Source organism: Cannabis sativa, chromosome 7 (genome assembly GCF_029168945.1).
Source record: "Cannabis sativa cultivar Pink pepper isolate KNU-18-1 chromosome 7, ASM2916894v1, whole genome shotgun sequence".
Classification (NCBI taxonomy): Eukaryota; Viridiplantae; Streptophyta; class Magnoliopsida; order Rosales; family Cannabaceae; genus Cannabis; species Cannabis sativa.
This window is the reverse complement of record NC_083607.1, coordinates 46,631,560-46,643,957: the sequence shown is the minus strand read 5'-3', so window position 1 is coordinate 46,643,957 and position 12,398 is coordinate 46,631,560. Positions and strand designations below refer to the sequence as shown.

General features: G+C 35.7%; 1 protein-coding gene across 2 annotated transcripts; it reads left to right on the top strand.

Moving 5' to 3' along the window:
* The first annotated feature begins 549 nt into the window (after nt 1-549).
* On the top strand, nt 550-11,682 carry LOC115696685 (uncharacterized). 2 transcript variants are annotated; one of them, XM_061118890.1, is made up of 15 exons: nt 550-708; nt 973-1,080; nt 1,160-1,274; nt 2,217-2,944; nt 3,110-3,241; nt 3,516-3,605; nt 7,590-7,710; nt 7,852-8,175; nt 8,458-8,522; nt 9,364-9,538; nt 10,244-10,348; nt 10,440-10,541; nt 10,616-10,789; nt 11,016-11,153; nt 11,248-11,682. In XM_061118890.1, coding segments are annotated over exons 1-15 (2,544 nt in total). In that variant the 5' UTR covers nt 550-706; the 3' UTR covers nt 11,413-11,682. The 2 variants fall into 2 exon arrangements, with proteins under 2 accessions (XP_060974873.1, XP_060974874.1); XM_061118891.1 differs by lacking the exon at nt 3,516-3,605 and having other exon boundaries at nt 556-708.
* The last annotated feature ends 716 nt before the right edge of the window (nt 11,683-12,398 follow it).

Sequence of the window (12,398 nt, the reverse complement as noted above, 5' to 3'; positions counted from 1 at the left end):
GAATAAGCCAACAAAAAGATTGAATCAGACACAAAACACACTCTCAGACAAAATACACTTTTAGACCAAGAATACACACTCTCAAACGTGAGAGACTAAACCCTATCTACCAGGAGAGACGTTTGTTCTGAAACATTTTTATTATTAATGAGAACAATTTTTTTTTATACAGTGAGCACGGTTCTCCTTTCCTCGGCAACCTCCTCATAATAACGCACCTTAATAGTTAGACATTTATATAAGAGATTTTTATAAAAATATTAACTTTTGAGCAAAAATTTATAATTTTACCGTTAAACGGAATTTTTTTATAAAAATACTATCTTTTTATAAAACAACTATAAAATAACAAAACAGAACAATTAAAACAACAGTGAAACAACTAAAAAACAACTTTGGAATAACCGTAAAAACTTAATACAATACTCAGGATAAAACTTACATATTATTTTTGGAAAAAAAAACACAATATTTTTTAACCCTAAAATAGAAAAGGTAAAAAAAAATAGAAATTTAAGTAAAATTCCTTTTATATAATAGGTAAGAGATGTCTTTTTTAATTTTCCTGTCTTTTCTTCTTGGGTAGGAGCCGTTTCATAGTTGCTGTGCAGTATAGCTGAGGACCGGACCGGAGGCGGACACTTATCCTCTTTATTCTCAGTTCGAACAATATTTTCTTCTACTCTATAACTCAAAGGAAGGAAGAATGTGAGTATATCTAATTTCTATTTTTTATTTGTTACATTAGTACCACAATTGTCTCGTTTTCGGGTTGTGATTAGATAATCCTGAACACGTTTATGAAAAATCCTGTAAAATTGATTATGAATGTATGGTCTTTGAGCCCAATTTTTGTAATATATGCTGTGCTTTTAAGTGTGTACTTTGGTCTTTGTTCATATTTTTCTGAAAATAATGAGAAAAAAATAGAATAATTGCTAATTTTTTTTTGTGTGGGTGGGGATTTCATAGGTCAAGAATATGTGTGAAGAATTTGCCAAAATATGCGGCAGAGGATCGTCTCCGGGAATTCTTTTCTAAGAAAGGAGAAATTACAGATGCAAAGCTCATGCGCACCAAGTATTTGGCTTTATTTTTTCAGATAATTTTCTTTTTTTTATTGGTTATGAATTATTGCCTAATTTACAAGTTTCTTCAGGGATGGCAAGAGCAGACAATTCGCTTTTATTGGGTACAGGACAGAGCATGAGGCCGAAGCAGCGATTAGATACTTCAACAAATCCTATTTTGATACTTGCAGGATATCCTGTGAGGTTTATTTTCTTTCCCTACTTTTGATTTTTAATTCTCAATTTGCTTATTACACTTCTGTATAAAAAAATTCATTGTTAATGTGCTATAATCTATGCATAGAGAATAAACTAAGAGTATATTTGATTCTAATCTGTTTCTTAACTTTCAAGGTATGGATATGGCTATTCTAAACCTGATAATAACAAGCAGAGAAATTATCATAATAAATTGGGTAATTGTCTAGTGATTTTTTTAAAGCATCAGTGATGCCATGGTCTGAAGTTGAGGATGCCATGCCATGTTATACTTTGAAGTACAATGACTAGGCAAAACCCTTTTCTAATCTACATTACCCTCTATGTCTTTTATGAACCTGAAGTACATATTGATTCAATATATATTTGTCCATTCTTGTACTTTGTTTTTTTTAATTTCTGGATTGACAGTCTCACTGGGCTATCTATTCTTACAGTATATCATGTGTATTTGTATTCACATTAATGCATATTGTTTGCAATGTGATGGGTAGTCTAGCATTTGCATTGAAGTTTCTTTTTTGGTATAGAGAAAATATTATGTTTTACTCATCTTTGTTTTGGACTTCATGCCATGCAACACTGGTACATTTGGGAGTAGAAAATAATAAATTTACTGAATCATTGATTTATTATTATTTTTTGTCACATTGGATTGTGAGTTTGGTTCACTTGTTGACACCAATTCTTATGGACATTTGGCAACTATCAAAATTTTTTGGACAAAACATGAGCCTAAGTAGACCAGATTTTTTAGTGTGGAATGTGTTTATTAGCCAATATCATTGTCACAGAGTGAGGAAGTGGCTGTTTATATGTTATTGTTTTATTTCATTTGATTAGTTTCAATTAAGGAATCTAAACATGGGTGCTAACATCCAAGATATTTAACATGAACTTTGACAGAGATAATTTATTCACTTTCAGATTGCTCATAAAGTTGGCGATCCGAACATCCCTCGCCCATGGAGTCGTCATTCTTCAAAAACTGATGAAAAAACAACTAAAGATGGGAATAAGGTTTCTGCTATAAAAAAATCTATCCTTATGGGATCAGAACGAGAGAAAAGTAATCTGAAAGAGGACAGTAATAATATGGGCACTCAGGTCCAAGAATTTCTGCAAGTTATGCAGCCAAGAGTTAAATCAAAATTGTGGGCAAATGACACATTGATAACTTCTACAACTAACAATGATCGTAAAGTTAGAGAGAAGCAAACTCATACAAATAAGGAAAGCATAGAGAAATCAGCTACAATACATACCGAGTCGGATGAAGATGACAATACAGAATATACATTATCACCAGACAAGCAAGTTTCTAATAATTTAGGAAGTCCTGCTCATGATGATGTCATTTCAGATATGGAGTACTTTAAGAGCAGAGTTAAGAAGAATTGGTCAGAGTCAGAAAGCAGTGATAGTGATGATAATGAGGATGATAATGATTCATCAAAAGAAAGCCCCATAGAGCAGGATGTTAAAGAAAAAGTTCCGAATGAAAAATTAAATTCACTTGAGACGGAGGTTTCTAGAAAAGAAGATGAAGAGAAAGCTTATCATGATGATTTTGATGCTGACATGCATGAACAAGATGATAAAGAAGTAATCGAGACCAGTCGTCTTTTCATCCGCAATCTGCCATATACTGCAACGTACGTACTCATTTTTTTTCCTTTTAAATAGTGCTCTCATTTTTAAAAAAATACGCCCCGGTTTGGCAGATGGCGTCTTATTATTGTCTTGTCTAACCTGAAGTAGGCGCTCTTAGTAATAATTTTTTTTATGAGCTATTTTTCCAATACAATTTCCTTAATCAGTGAAGAAGAGCTGGAGGAGTTGTTTAGCAAATTCGGAACTGTCTCAGAAGTCCATGTTGTTATTGATAAAGATACCAAGCGTCCTAAAGGGTTTGCATTTGTTAATTATTCACATCTGGAGTTTGCAACTAGGTACCTATTAGTGCTTTAATTTAATTTTACTTTTGCTTCCTTTTTCTGCAATTTTGTGATTCATTGTGTTTAAATGCATCAACTTGAATTGAACACCATCATGAAAAACTCATCAAGGCTGTGAATCTAGGTTCGATGTTTTGTTATTAACCAAATTAGATAGGCATTTATTTCTTGTTATTAATGTAGTGACCTATGGTGGTACACAAATACATACTCTTCTTTTTTGTATTTAATGATTTCTTTTTTCTTTCATGTTCAATTTTGGGTGAAGAGCATTAGAGGAACTTGACAATTCAATTTTCCAAGGAAGGTTGTTGCATGTTATGCGAGCAAAACAAAGAGTTTCATCTGAGAAGCAAGAGTAAGCATATTGAGTAGCCCCTTCACTTTTACATTTTCTTAGAATGTTTGTTTTATGTAGAAAATAGTGAATCGAATTATATGTGTATTTCATAGAATAGTACATATTTATATACAAAGCTAGGAGACTAGGAAATAGGAAACTACCAACAAAATAGGAAACTACTAAATACAAGTTACCCTAATTCTTTTACACCTAATATACAGCTAATACTCTAACACTCCCCCTCAAGCTGGAGCATAGATGTTAATCATGACCAGCTTGTTACAAAGATAGTCTATCCGCACCCCATTCAAAGCTTTTGTAAAAATATCTCCTAGTTGTTCTCCGGTTTTCACATATCCTGTGGAGATCAGACCTTGTTGAATTTTCTCACGAACAAAATGACAATCGATCTCAATGTGCTTAGTTCGCTCGTGGAATACGGGATTCGAGGCAATATGAAGAGCAGCTTTATTATCACACCATAATTTTGCTGGAATAGAAGTCTTAAACCCGAATTCAGTCAAAAGCTGATAAATGGGGTGCGGATAGACTATCTTTGTAACAAGCTGGGCATGATTAACATCTATGCTCCAGCTTGAGGGGGAGTGTTAGAGTATTAGCTGTATATTAGGTGTAAAAGAATTAGGGTAACTTGTATTTAGTAGTTTCCTAATACCTTGAGAACTTGGCAAATTCATCAGCAGAAATAAGGACCGATTTGTCAGATGCATCACTAGTGCTTGCAATATTGGCAGAGTATTGTTGTCGATTCTTAAATTGTAACTTCCTACACTCAAACTTGGTGTGGCCTGGTTTCTTACAATAATTGCACATGATGCTCCCAGAATTTGGTGTGCGGTTATCAGGTCCTTGTGAATTACCTCCTTTAAATCCACTTGGAGTAGAGTTTCTTTCCGGTGCGTAATTATTACGACTCACCAAGGCGCTATTCGAGGAGTTGAAGAGGTAGTCTCTGTGCGAAGAACACGAGTAAACACATCTTGTAAAGAGGAGACATCAGAACCAGAGAGAACTTGTGACTTTGCAGAGTCAAATTCAGATGAGAGTCCTGCAAGAAAACTCATAATAGCCATCTGTTCTCGTTGGCGCTGTTGAACTTTTACATCAGGACTAAACGGTAATAGCACATTAAGTTCTTCATATGTTTTCTTGAAAGCCATAAAATAATTCATAAGAGACTTATCTTGTTTCTCCGCGCGATAAAAAGCTTTGCAAACATCATATATGCGAGATATGTTGTCTTTGCCAGAATACAAAAACTCCAAGTAACCCATTAGTTCTTTAACCAATTCACAATGATTAATCAAACTAATTACTTCATTATCGATAGAATTTCGAATTTGAAGGAACAAGCGAGCATCCTCACGGAGCCATATTTTCCTTGAATCGTTTGTTTCTTCAGGAGGATCGTCAGTCAAGTGATCATCTTTGTCAATACTCCTCAAATACAGTCGAATCGTCTTACTCCATTCCAAATAATTCGAACCAATCAACTTATGATCCGTGATTTTAGACATTACGGGAACAACATCAGAAACAACAACTGATTTTGAATCTGATCTTATCTCTGCCATAATCTCAAAAGCAAACACAAAGACAGAGAAAAAGAACAAAAGAACACCAAAGAATGAACACCCAAACACGAAGAAGACAAACAAATACCGAATTACAACCTAGAACAGATGCGAGTGGGCTTAGAAGAACCCAGTGAAGAATCGGCAACAGAACGCCGTCGAAGGCGCCGTCACACGCGCCTCCACGTGCCGGCGCGTGAGCCCCACGCGCAGAAGCTTCAGGCGGCGCGTGAGCCCCACGCGCGAGGAATCCGGCGACCGGACTTCGGGGGTTCGTAGATCGGCGGCTGGGCAGTCCTCCTATGTGGGCGGTGAGAAACAATGTTCACTCCAAATAGGATTTTCGAAAAAACAACCCTAAACTCAAACCCTAATTTTTTTTATTTTTTTTTTCAGAACCCTAATTTCGAATTTCGAATTTTGAACCTGTCATATGATCTGTGGCACCAGAATCAATGACCCATTTTGAGGATTTGGAAAGAAGGCAGGCATTAGAGTTACCTGAATCAGCAATCGCAGTGACAGAAGAAGATGAAGACTTAAGTGTTTCCTGATCATTGTTTGTTTCAGGATCTTATGACGAAGAAGATTATTGGTAAAGGACATGAATCTGGTGGCTTGTATGTTCTTGACCCACTTCCGCCAACCTCTATTGCTTGTTCGAGTGTTGCTTCCGCTTTTGAGGCTCATTGTCGTTTAGGTCATCCATCCCTTCCTTTGCTCAAGAAACTGTGTCCCCAATATAGTAGTTTATCTTCGTTAGAATGTGAGTCATGTCAGTTTGCCAAACATCATCGTGTTAGTTTGAGTCCACGTGTCAATAAACGTGCTAGTGTTCCTTTTGAGTTAGTTCATTCTGATGTTTGGGGTCCTTCTCCTATTTTGTCTCAACCTGGATTCAGGTATTTTGTTACTTTTGTGGATGACCATTCTCGTTTAACTTGGTTATATTTAATGAAAAATCGTTCTGAGTTGTTTTCTATATTCTGTGCTTTTTGTGCTGAGATTCAAACTCAATTTAATGTATCTATTCGTACTTTGAGAAGTGATAATGCCAAAGAGTACATGTCTGCTCAATTTCAATCTTATATGACCTCTAATGGCATGCTTCATGAAACTTCTTGTGTTGATACGGCACCTCAGAATGGTGTTGCAGAACGTAAAAACAGACATCTTCTTGAAACTGCACGTGCTCTCTTGTTTCAAATGAAAGTCCCTAAACCTTTTTGGGCCGATGCAGTTTCCACGGCATGCTTTCTTATTAATCGCATGCCCTCTTCTGTTCTTAATGGTGAAATTCCATTTAAAATTCTTTTTCCTAATAAGTCATTATTTCCAGTTGCTCCGCGAGTATTTGGTAGTGTTTGTTTTGCTCGCGATGTCCGTCCATCTGTCACCAAATTAGACCCTAAGGCACTAAAGTGTGTCTTTCTTGGTTATTCTCGTCTTCAGATTGGGTATAGGTGTTACTGTCCTGATCTCAACAAATATCTTGTGTCTATTGATGTTACTTTTGTAGAAAATACACCTTATTTTTCATCTTCCACTAATTCTACTAGTCAGGGGGAGGATGATGATTTGTTGGTTTATTCTGTCACATCCTATGCGCCTGCTCCATGTTCTGGCGGGTCTCTTGTTCCTTCACCTGCCTCGGTCGTCACCCCCACAATGTCTACACCTCCACCACCTCCACCACCTCTACCACCTCCACCACTCCCTCGGCCTCCTATAGTGTACACCAGGCGCCCCCCTCCTCCACCTCCTGTTTCATGTCCTGCACCTGCATCTTCGTCATCAGATCTGGACATCTCAGATGATCTTCCCATTGCACTACGTAAAGGTAAACGTCAATGTACTTTTCCTATTACTTCTTTTGTGTCTTATAATCATCTCTCCTCTTCTTCTTGTTCTTTTATTGCTTCTCTTGATTCTATCACTATTCCTAAAACTGTTCGAGAAGCGATGTCTCATCCTGGTTGGCTTGCTGCAATGCTAGAAGAGATGAATGCTTTGGTTGCGAATGGTACTTGGGTCTTGGTTGATTTACCTTCCGGAAAACAGGCCATCGGGTGTAAATGGGTGTTCACGGTTAAATTCAATCCAGACGGCACAGTTGCTCGCTTAAAGGCCCGTCTTGTTGCCAAGGGTTATGCTCTGATACCATGTAGAAAATAGTGAATCGAATTATATGTGTATTTCATAGAATAGTACATATTTATATACAAAGCTAGGAGACTAGAAAATAGGAAACTACCAACAAAATAGGAAACTACTAAATACAAGTTACCCTAATTCTTTTACACCTAATATACAGCTAATACTCTAACATTTTACATGTACAATTCTTTTTCACTACTTCTTAGCTTTCATCTCTGGAAACATAAATTTACATTCTTTTCTGTAGGCATGATGTGGCAAATCAAGGTTTAAAAACTTTTAAGCAACGGAAGGAAGAACAAAGGAAGGAATCAGAAGCTCGCGGTGATACTAAAGCATGGAACACTTTGTTCATGCGCCCTGACGCTGTATGTTGAAATAATATACTATATGTGAACTGGTTGAATTTTTTTTATCCACCAAATTTCAAAGTGTTTCTTCTGAAGGTTTTTCCGACTCACTCCTGATGACAAATCATTCATTTCTAATTTTCACTTGTATATTGATAGATTGCAGAGAATATTGCTAGGAAATATGGTGTGAGAAAGGGTGATTTACTTGACATTGAAGCAAATGATCTTCCTGTACGTCTCGCACTTGGAGAAACTCAAGTGATTAAAGAGACAAAAGAGGCTCTTAAAATTGCTGGAGTAAATGTAGAATCTTTAGAGGACTTTGCTGCTGGGAGAACTGATGGCATGAAAAGAAGCAACCATGTTTTTCTAGTTAAGAATTTGCCATACGGATCTTCTGATAGTGAACTGGCTACGATGTTTGGTAAATATGGGAGTTTGGACAAGGTCATTCTTCCTCCAACGAAGACGATAGCTTTGGTAAGCCATCATGTATTGTGGAACAATTATTAGTTGTCCACCATCAGTTCACTTAGGTATTCACCTGATTTTGTGGGGCTAAAAAAGTGGAATTAACATACCCATGCTGTGTTTATAATAAGGGATAAGCACATATTTCTTCAAAAACATAAAAAGAACAAAAAATAAAATAGAATCCAAGCGGACACAAGCTGGTTAACTTTGTATATACTGGTTAACTACGAGTTTGCTTAACTTGTACTTATTTTTTTGCTTGGTGTTATTTTTTTGGATGATGTGTAGGTTGTTTTTCTTGAACCTGCTGAAGCTCGTGCAGCATTTAAAGGATTGGCATACAAACGTTACAAGTAAGTTAATATTTGCTTTCTTCATGGATTATTTGTTAAACCTATACCCATTAGTACCTACTCATGATCACTATTTTATGCATAAAGTTGGAGTTTTAGATGATGTTGTGCTCTTATTGACAAACAAGCTAAGTATAATTCTTTACCTACCATTGTTTTAATTTCTAGGCAACTGCTGAAGAGCAGTTGTTGGGTTAGTCTTGGTTTTTTGTTACTTTTATGTTTGACATTGGATCTATATCTTCACATAACAAAGCAATGTCTTTCCCTGTCTTTCTATATTTAAAGATCAAGACAGGGAATGAAAGGAATAGCAGAATATTCGAAGGAAATGAGAGATCAGCAGAGGATATGTGGGAGAGCATAAGATTTTGGACAGTCACCTGGGTTTTTAAAACTAAGCATTTTGAGAATTTTTCCTTTCTAGACTTGTGTAGGGAATGGAATGTGTTGATGTAAATAGGATTTATGACTTGTTACGCTGCTTACGGAGCTTAGTTTATTCTAGATATACTTTACTTTGGTCACCAAGGTTTTCCTCCGCCACAAGTGAGGTTATTAATACATAACGCCCGCACGCGCTTGAGTCTAAGACAAGTGGCCTCTTTCTTTTTCAAAAAAAAAAAAAAAAATTCTAAGATCAAGACAAATGTTGATTAGCTAGATTCAGAATGATCAACTTTGGATTTTTAAATAATCCATGAATGGAATTCATCTCACATCTTGTCTTGGTAGTGTTGACATGAACTATATATGTATCCAATTACCTTTTTTCCCCTTTATCTACATTAGTAATTTGTTTCTTTTTTTGTTTGGTGTGTGTGTATTAATTGCAACACAGGGATGCTCCATTATATCTGGAATGGGCTCCTGCTAATATTCTTAGTCAAATTCCAACACCCGAGGGAGATGAAAAGACTAGTGCGGTTGTTGGTGAACGTGATGTCAAGAGGGCTATCTTAGAGCAACATGTAGAGGGAGTATCAGATGTGGATGCTGATCCTGATAGAGTTGAGGTGAGGTGACTTCAATATTTTTTGCATTTTTTTTTCTTCTCTTTATTCTGGAAATATGTTTGTTATATAAGTCTCATCATTCTTCTTGGGTCTAAGTCAAAATGTGGGGCTCACAACTCTTTCACCTCTTCATTTGACATTAGACACGATTAGTAGCAAATTCTTGTATTCATACACTCTTTCCCTTGCTCTCTTCTCTTATTCCCTGGCCACTCTTTATCCCCGTCCCCACCACAAACACACAGACACACCCGGCCCCAATTCATGAAGCTTTCAACTTGGATGTATCATGTTTGTCAGAGTAGATCCCTCACTCTTTCCCTGGCTTCTATTCTTATTCCTCCCCACCACACTCGCACCGCGGCGCGCACACTACCCCAATCCTTGACTTAATTGGACCATGTAAATTTATTTATGAAGATCTTTTGCCTTACCAAATTTATAATTAGTTTGTCTCATTCCTTTGGTCACTAAAATTTGGTGGGTTTGGTGGTATTTATATTATTACTCCATTTATTTCATATTTTGTTATCAAAGCTGTTCAAATTTCCTTTCAATGTTAATGAATATTAACTAGCCTGTAATTCAAGCTAAACCAAGTACTTGAAAAATATGACATTTTGTTATTAGTACAATTTGTATGGCTGTGGAATTTCTGTAATCAACTGTTTGCTTATTCGGTCATTTCATGGTCACATTTTTCAGTCACGATCTCTCTTTGTTAAGAATCTGAATTTCAAGACAACTGAGGAGAGTTTGAAGAAGCATTTTATAGATCACATGAAGAAGGGGTCAATTCTAAGTGTCAAGGTAACCATCTATACCCCTGAATATTTACCATGACCAAACCAAATTTATTATTTTGTCCATTTGTGATAAGTTTTCTATCCTATTACTGCAGGTAAAGAAGCATATGAAAAATGGAAAGAACGTCTCAATGGGCTATGGTTTTATAGAATTTGACACCATGGAGACGGCCACATGCGTGGCTAGAGATTTACAGGTAAAACACATTTTGCTTCCTCATAGATAACAAGTTGGAAACATATCTTAACACCCGTATGAAATTCTGTGTAGGGAACTATTTTGGAAGGACACGCTCTCACATTGCAGCTCTCTCATGCCAAGAAAGATGGACAGGCTCCGAAAAAACTTGAGAAGGATAAGAGTTCCACAAAGTTGCTTGTCAAAAATATTGCTTTTGAGGCAACCAAAAAAGATATCAGGCAGCTGTTTAGTCCATTTGGCCAGGTGATAACTTTGATTACTATATAAAAAAAAAAGAGATTTAATCTAATTTCTTGTGGTCAAAGAAAGCCTGAATTTGCTCTGTAAATTGGTATTAATATTTTACAATTCTGGAGAAAAAAAGAACTAAATATAGGATCGAAATCTCCATTAAGATATTCTATTTGTTAATGTGCACTGTTGATAACTAACTCTTGTTTCCCTTGTAAATATCTTGATATTATGTCAGATTAAAAGTCTAAGACTGCCAGAGAGGATGGGTAGTCAAAACCACAGAGGTTTTGCGTTTGTGGAGTTTTTCACAAAGCAAGAAGCACAAAACGCCCTTGAAGAACTTTCAAGCACCCATTTGTATGGTCGCCATCTGGTACGTCATCAATAACTGTATCACAAACTGGGTTATAAACCTTTTGATCCTATAATTAACAGCTATACTGGCTTTCCCTTAAAAAACCTTACAGGTACTAGAGAGAGCAAAAGAGGGTGAAACCTTTGAAGAATTACGAGCCCGGACAGCGGCTCATTTCCTCAACGAGGAGAATGGGTTTCAAAATCCTACCAAGAAGAGGAAAGGCATGGCTGTCTTGGATGAGGGAAAAATGAAGTTCCATAGAACTGAAAGTTAGGGATTAAATTGGTCTGGTAATTATTCAACTCAAAGTTTTTTTTTTTTTTCAAAAAATGTTTATTAGGGACGATGCCAGATCCGGTTTTGATATTTTTTTTTGGGAGCTGGTGTTTAAAATGCTTTTTGAGGTTTTTTATTTCTTTCCTTCTAACCCTGTCATGTAAATTAAAGTACAATCATGCAGACTTAAGCCCAATTTTTGTGTTCTGAATATTGTACCATGTTTTTTTTTTTACATGAATGAAAAAGTCATACAATCTTACAGATATATGCTGGAGAGTTTTAATTTATCATTTTGAAGTAATAAGATGGAATCTATTTGCTTACTTTGGAGGCATTTATACGATTAATTTTTTTCTTTTTTAATGGATTAAATCTCTTAAAAGCTTCTTTCTTTCGTTTTTGCCTGTATTTGGAGATTAACCTCCATAAATTTAGTAAATACTTAAGATTAATTCCAGTTGTAAATAAATACTTAGGTTTAATTTTCAGTTGCAAATAAATATTTAAATTTAATTTTTGGTGGTAATAATACATAAGTTTAATTTTTAGTATTATTATCGCTAAAAATTAAACTATAATGTTCGATAATCACCTCTTTTACTTAAACTTTTACTTAATTGTAGTCGAGTAAAATAAAAGGGAACAAAGGAAAGTACTAAATAAACAGATTCATTAATTTAGGTGCCGTTTGGTAACACTTTTTTAATCAGTTTTTTGTTTTTAAAAGTAGAAAAGTGAAAATATTTTTCAAAAACATGTTCTATAAAACTGTTTTTACTTTTCAATTTTATAATTAGAAATCAAAATTTTAAAAACAAAAAAAAATCACTTTCAATATTTTTTTAAACAGTTTTTTTTTCTTAATCAATCTTTTGGATTACGACTAGACCCGGATCCAAATCCCCTCCCAACGGTCCTAGCGTTGAATCTGACTTTTGACTTGAACCCGAATCCGACCCCGGACCTAGACCCGACTTAAAT

Coding starts and splice junctions, on each gene's coding strand:
- LOC115696685 (XM_061118890.1), top strand. Junction 3,242..3,515: donor CATCTGGAGTTTGCAACTAG/GTACCTATTAGT, acceptor TTTTGGGTGAAG/AGCATTAGAGGAACTTGACA. Junction 3,606..7,589: donor GTTTCATCTGAGAAGCAAGA/GTAAGCATATTG, acceptor TCTTTTCTGTAG/GCATGATGTGGCAAATCAAG.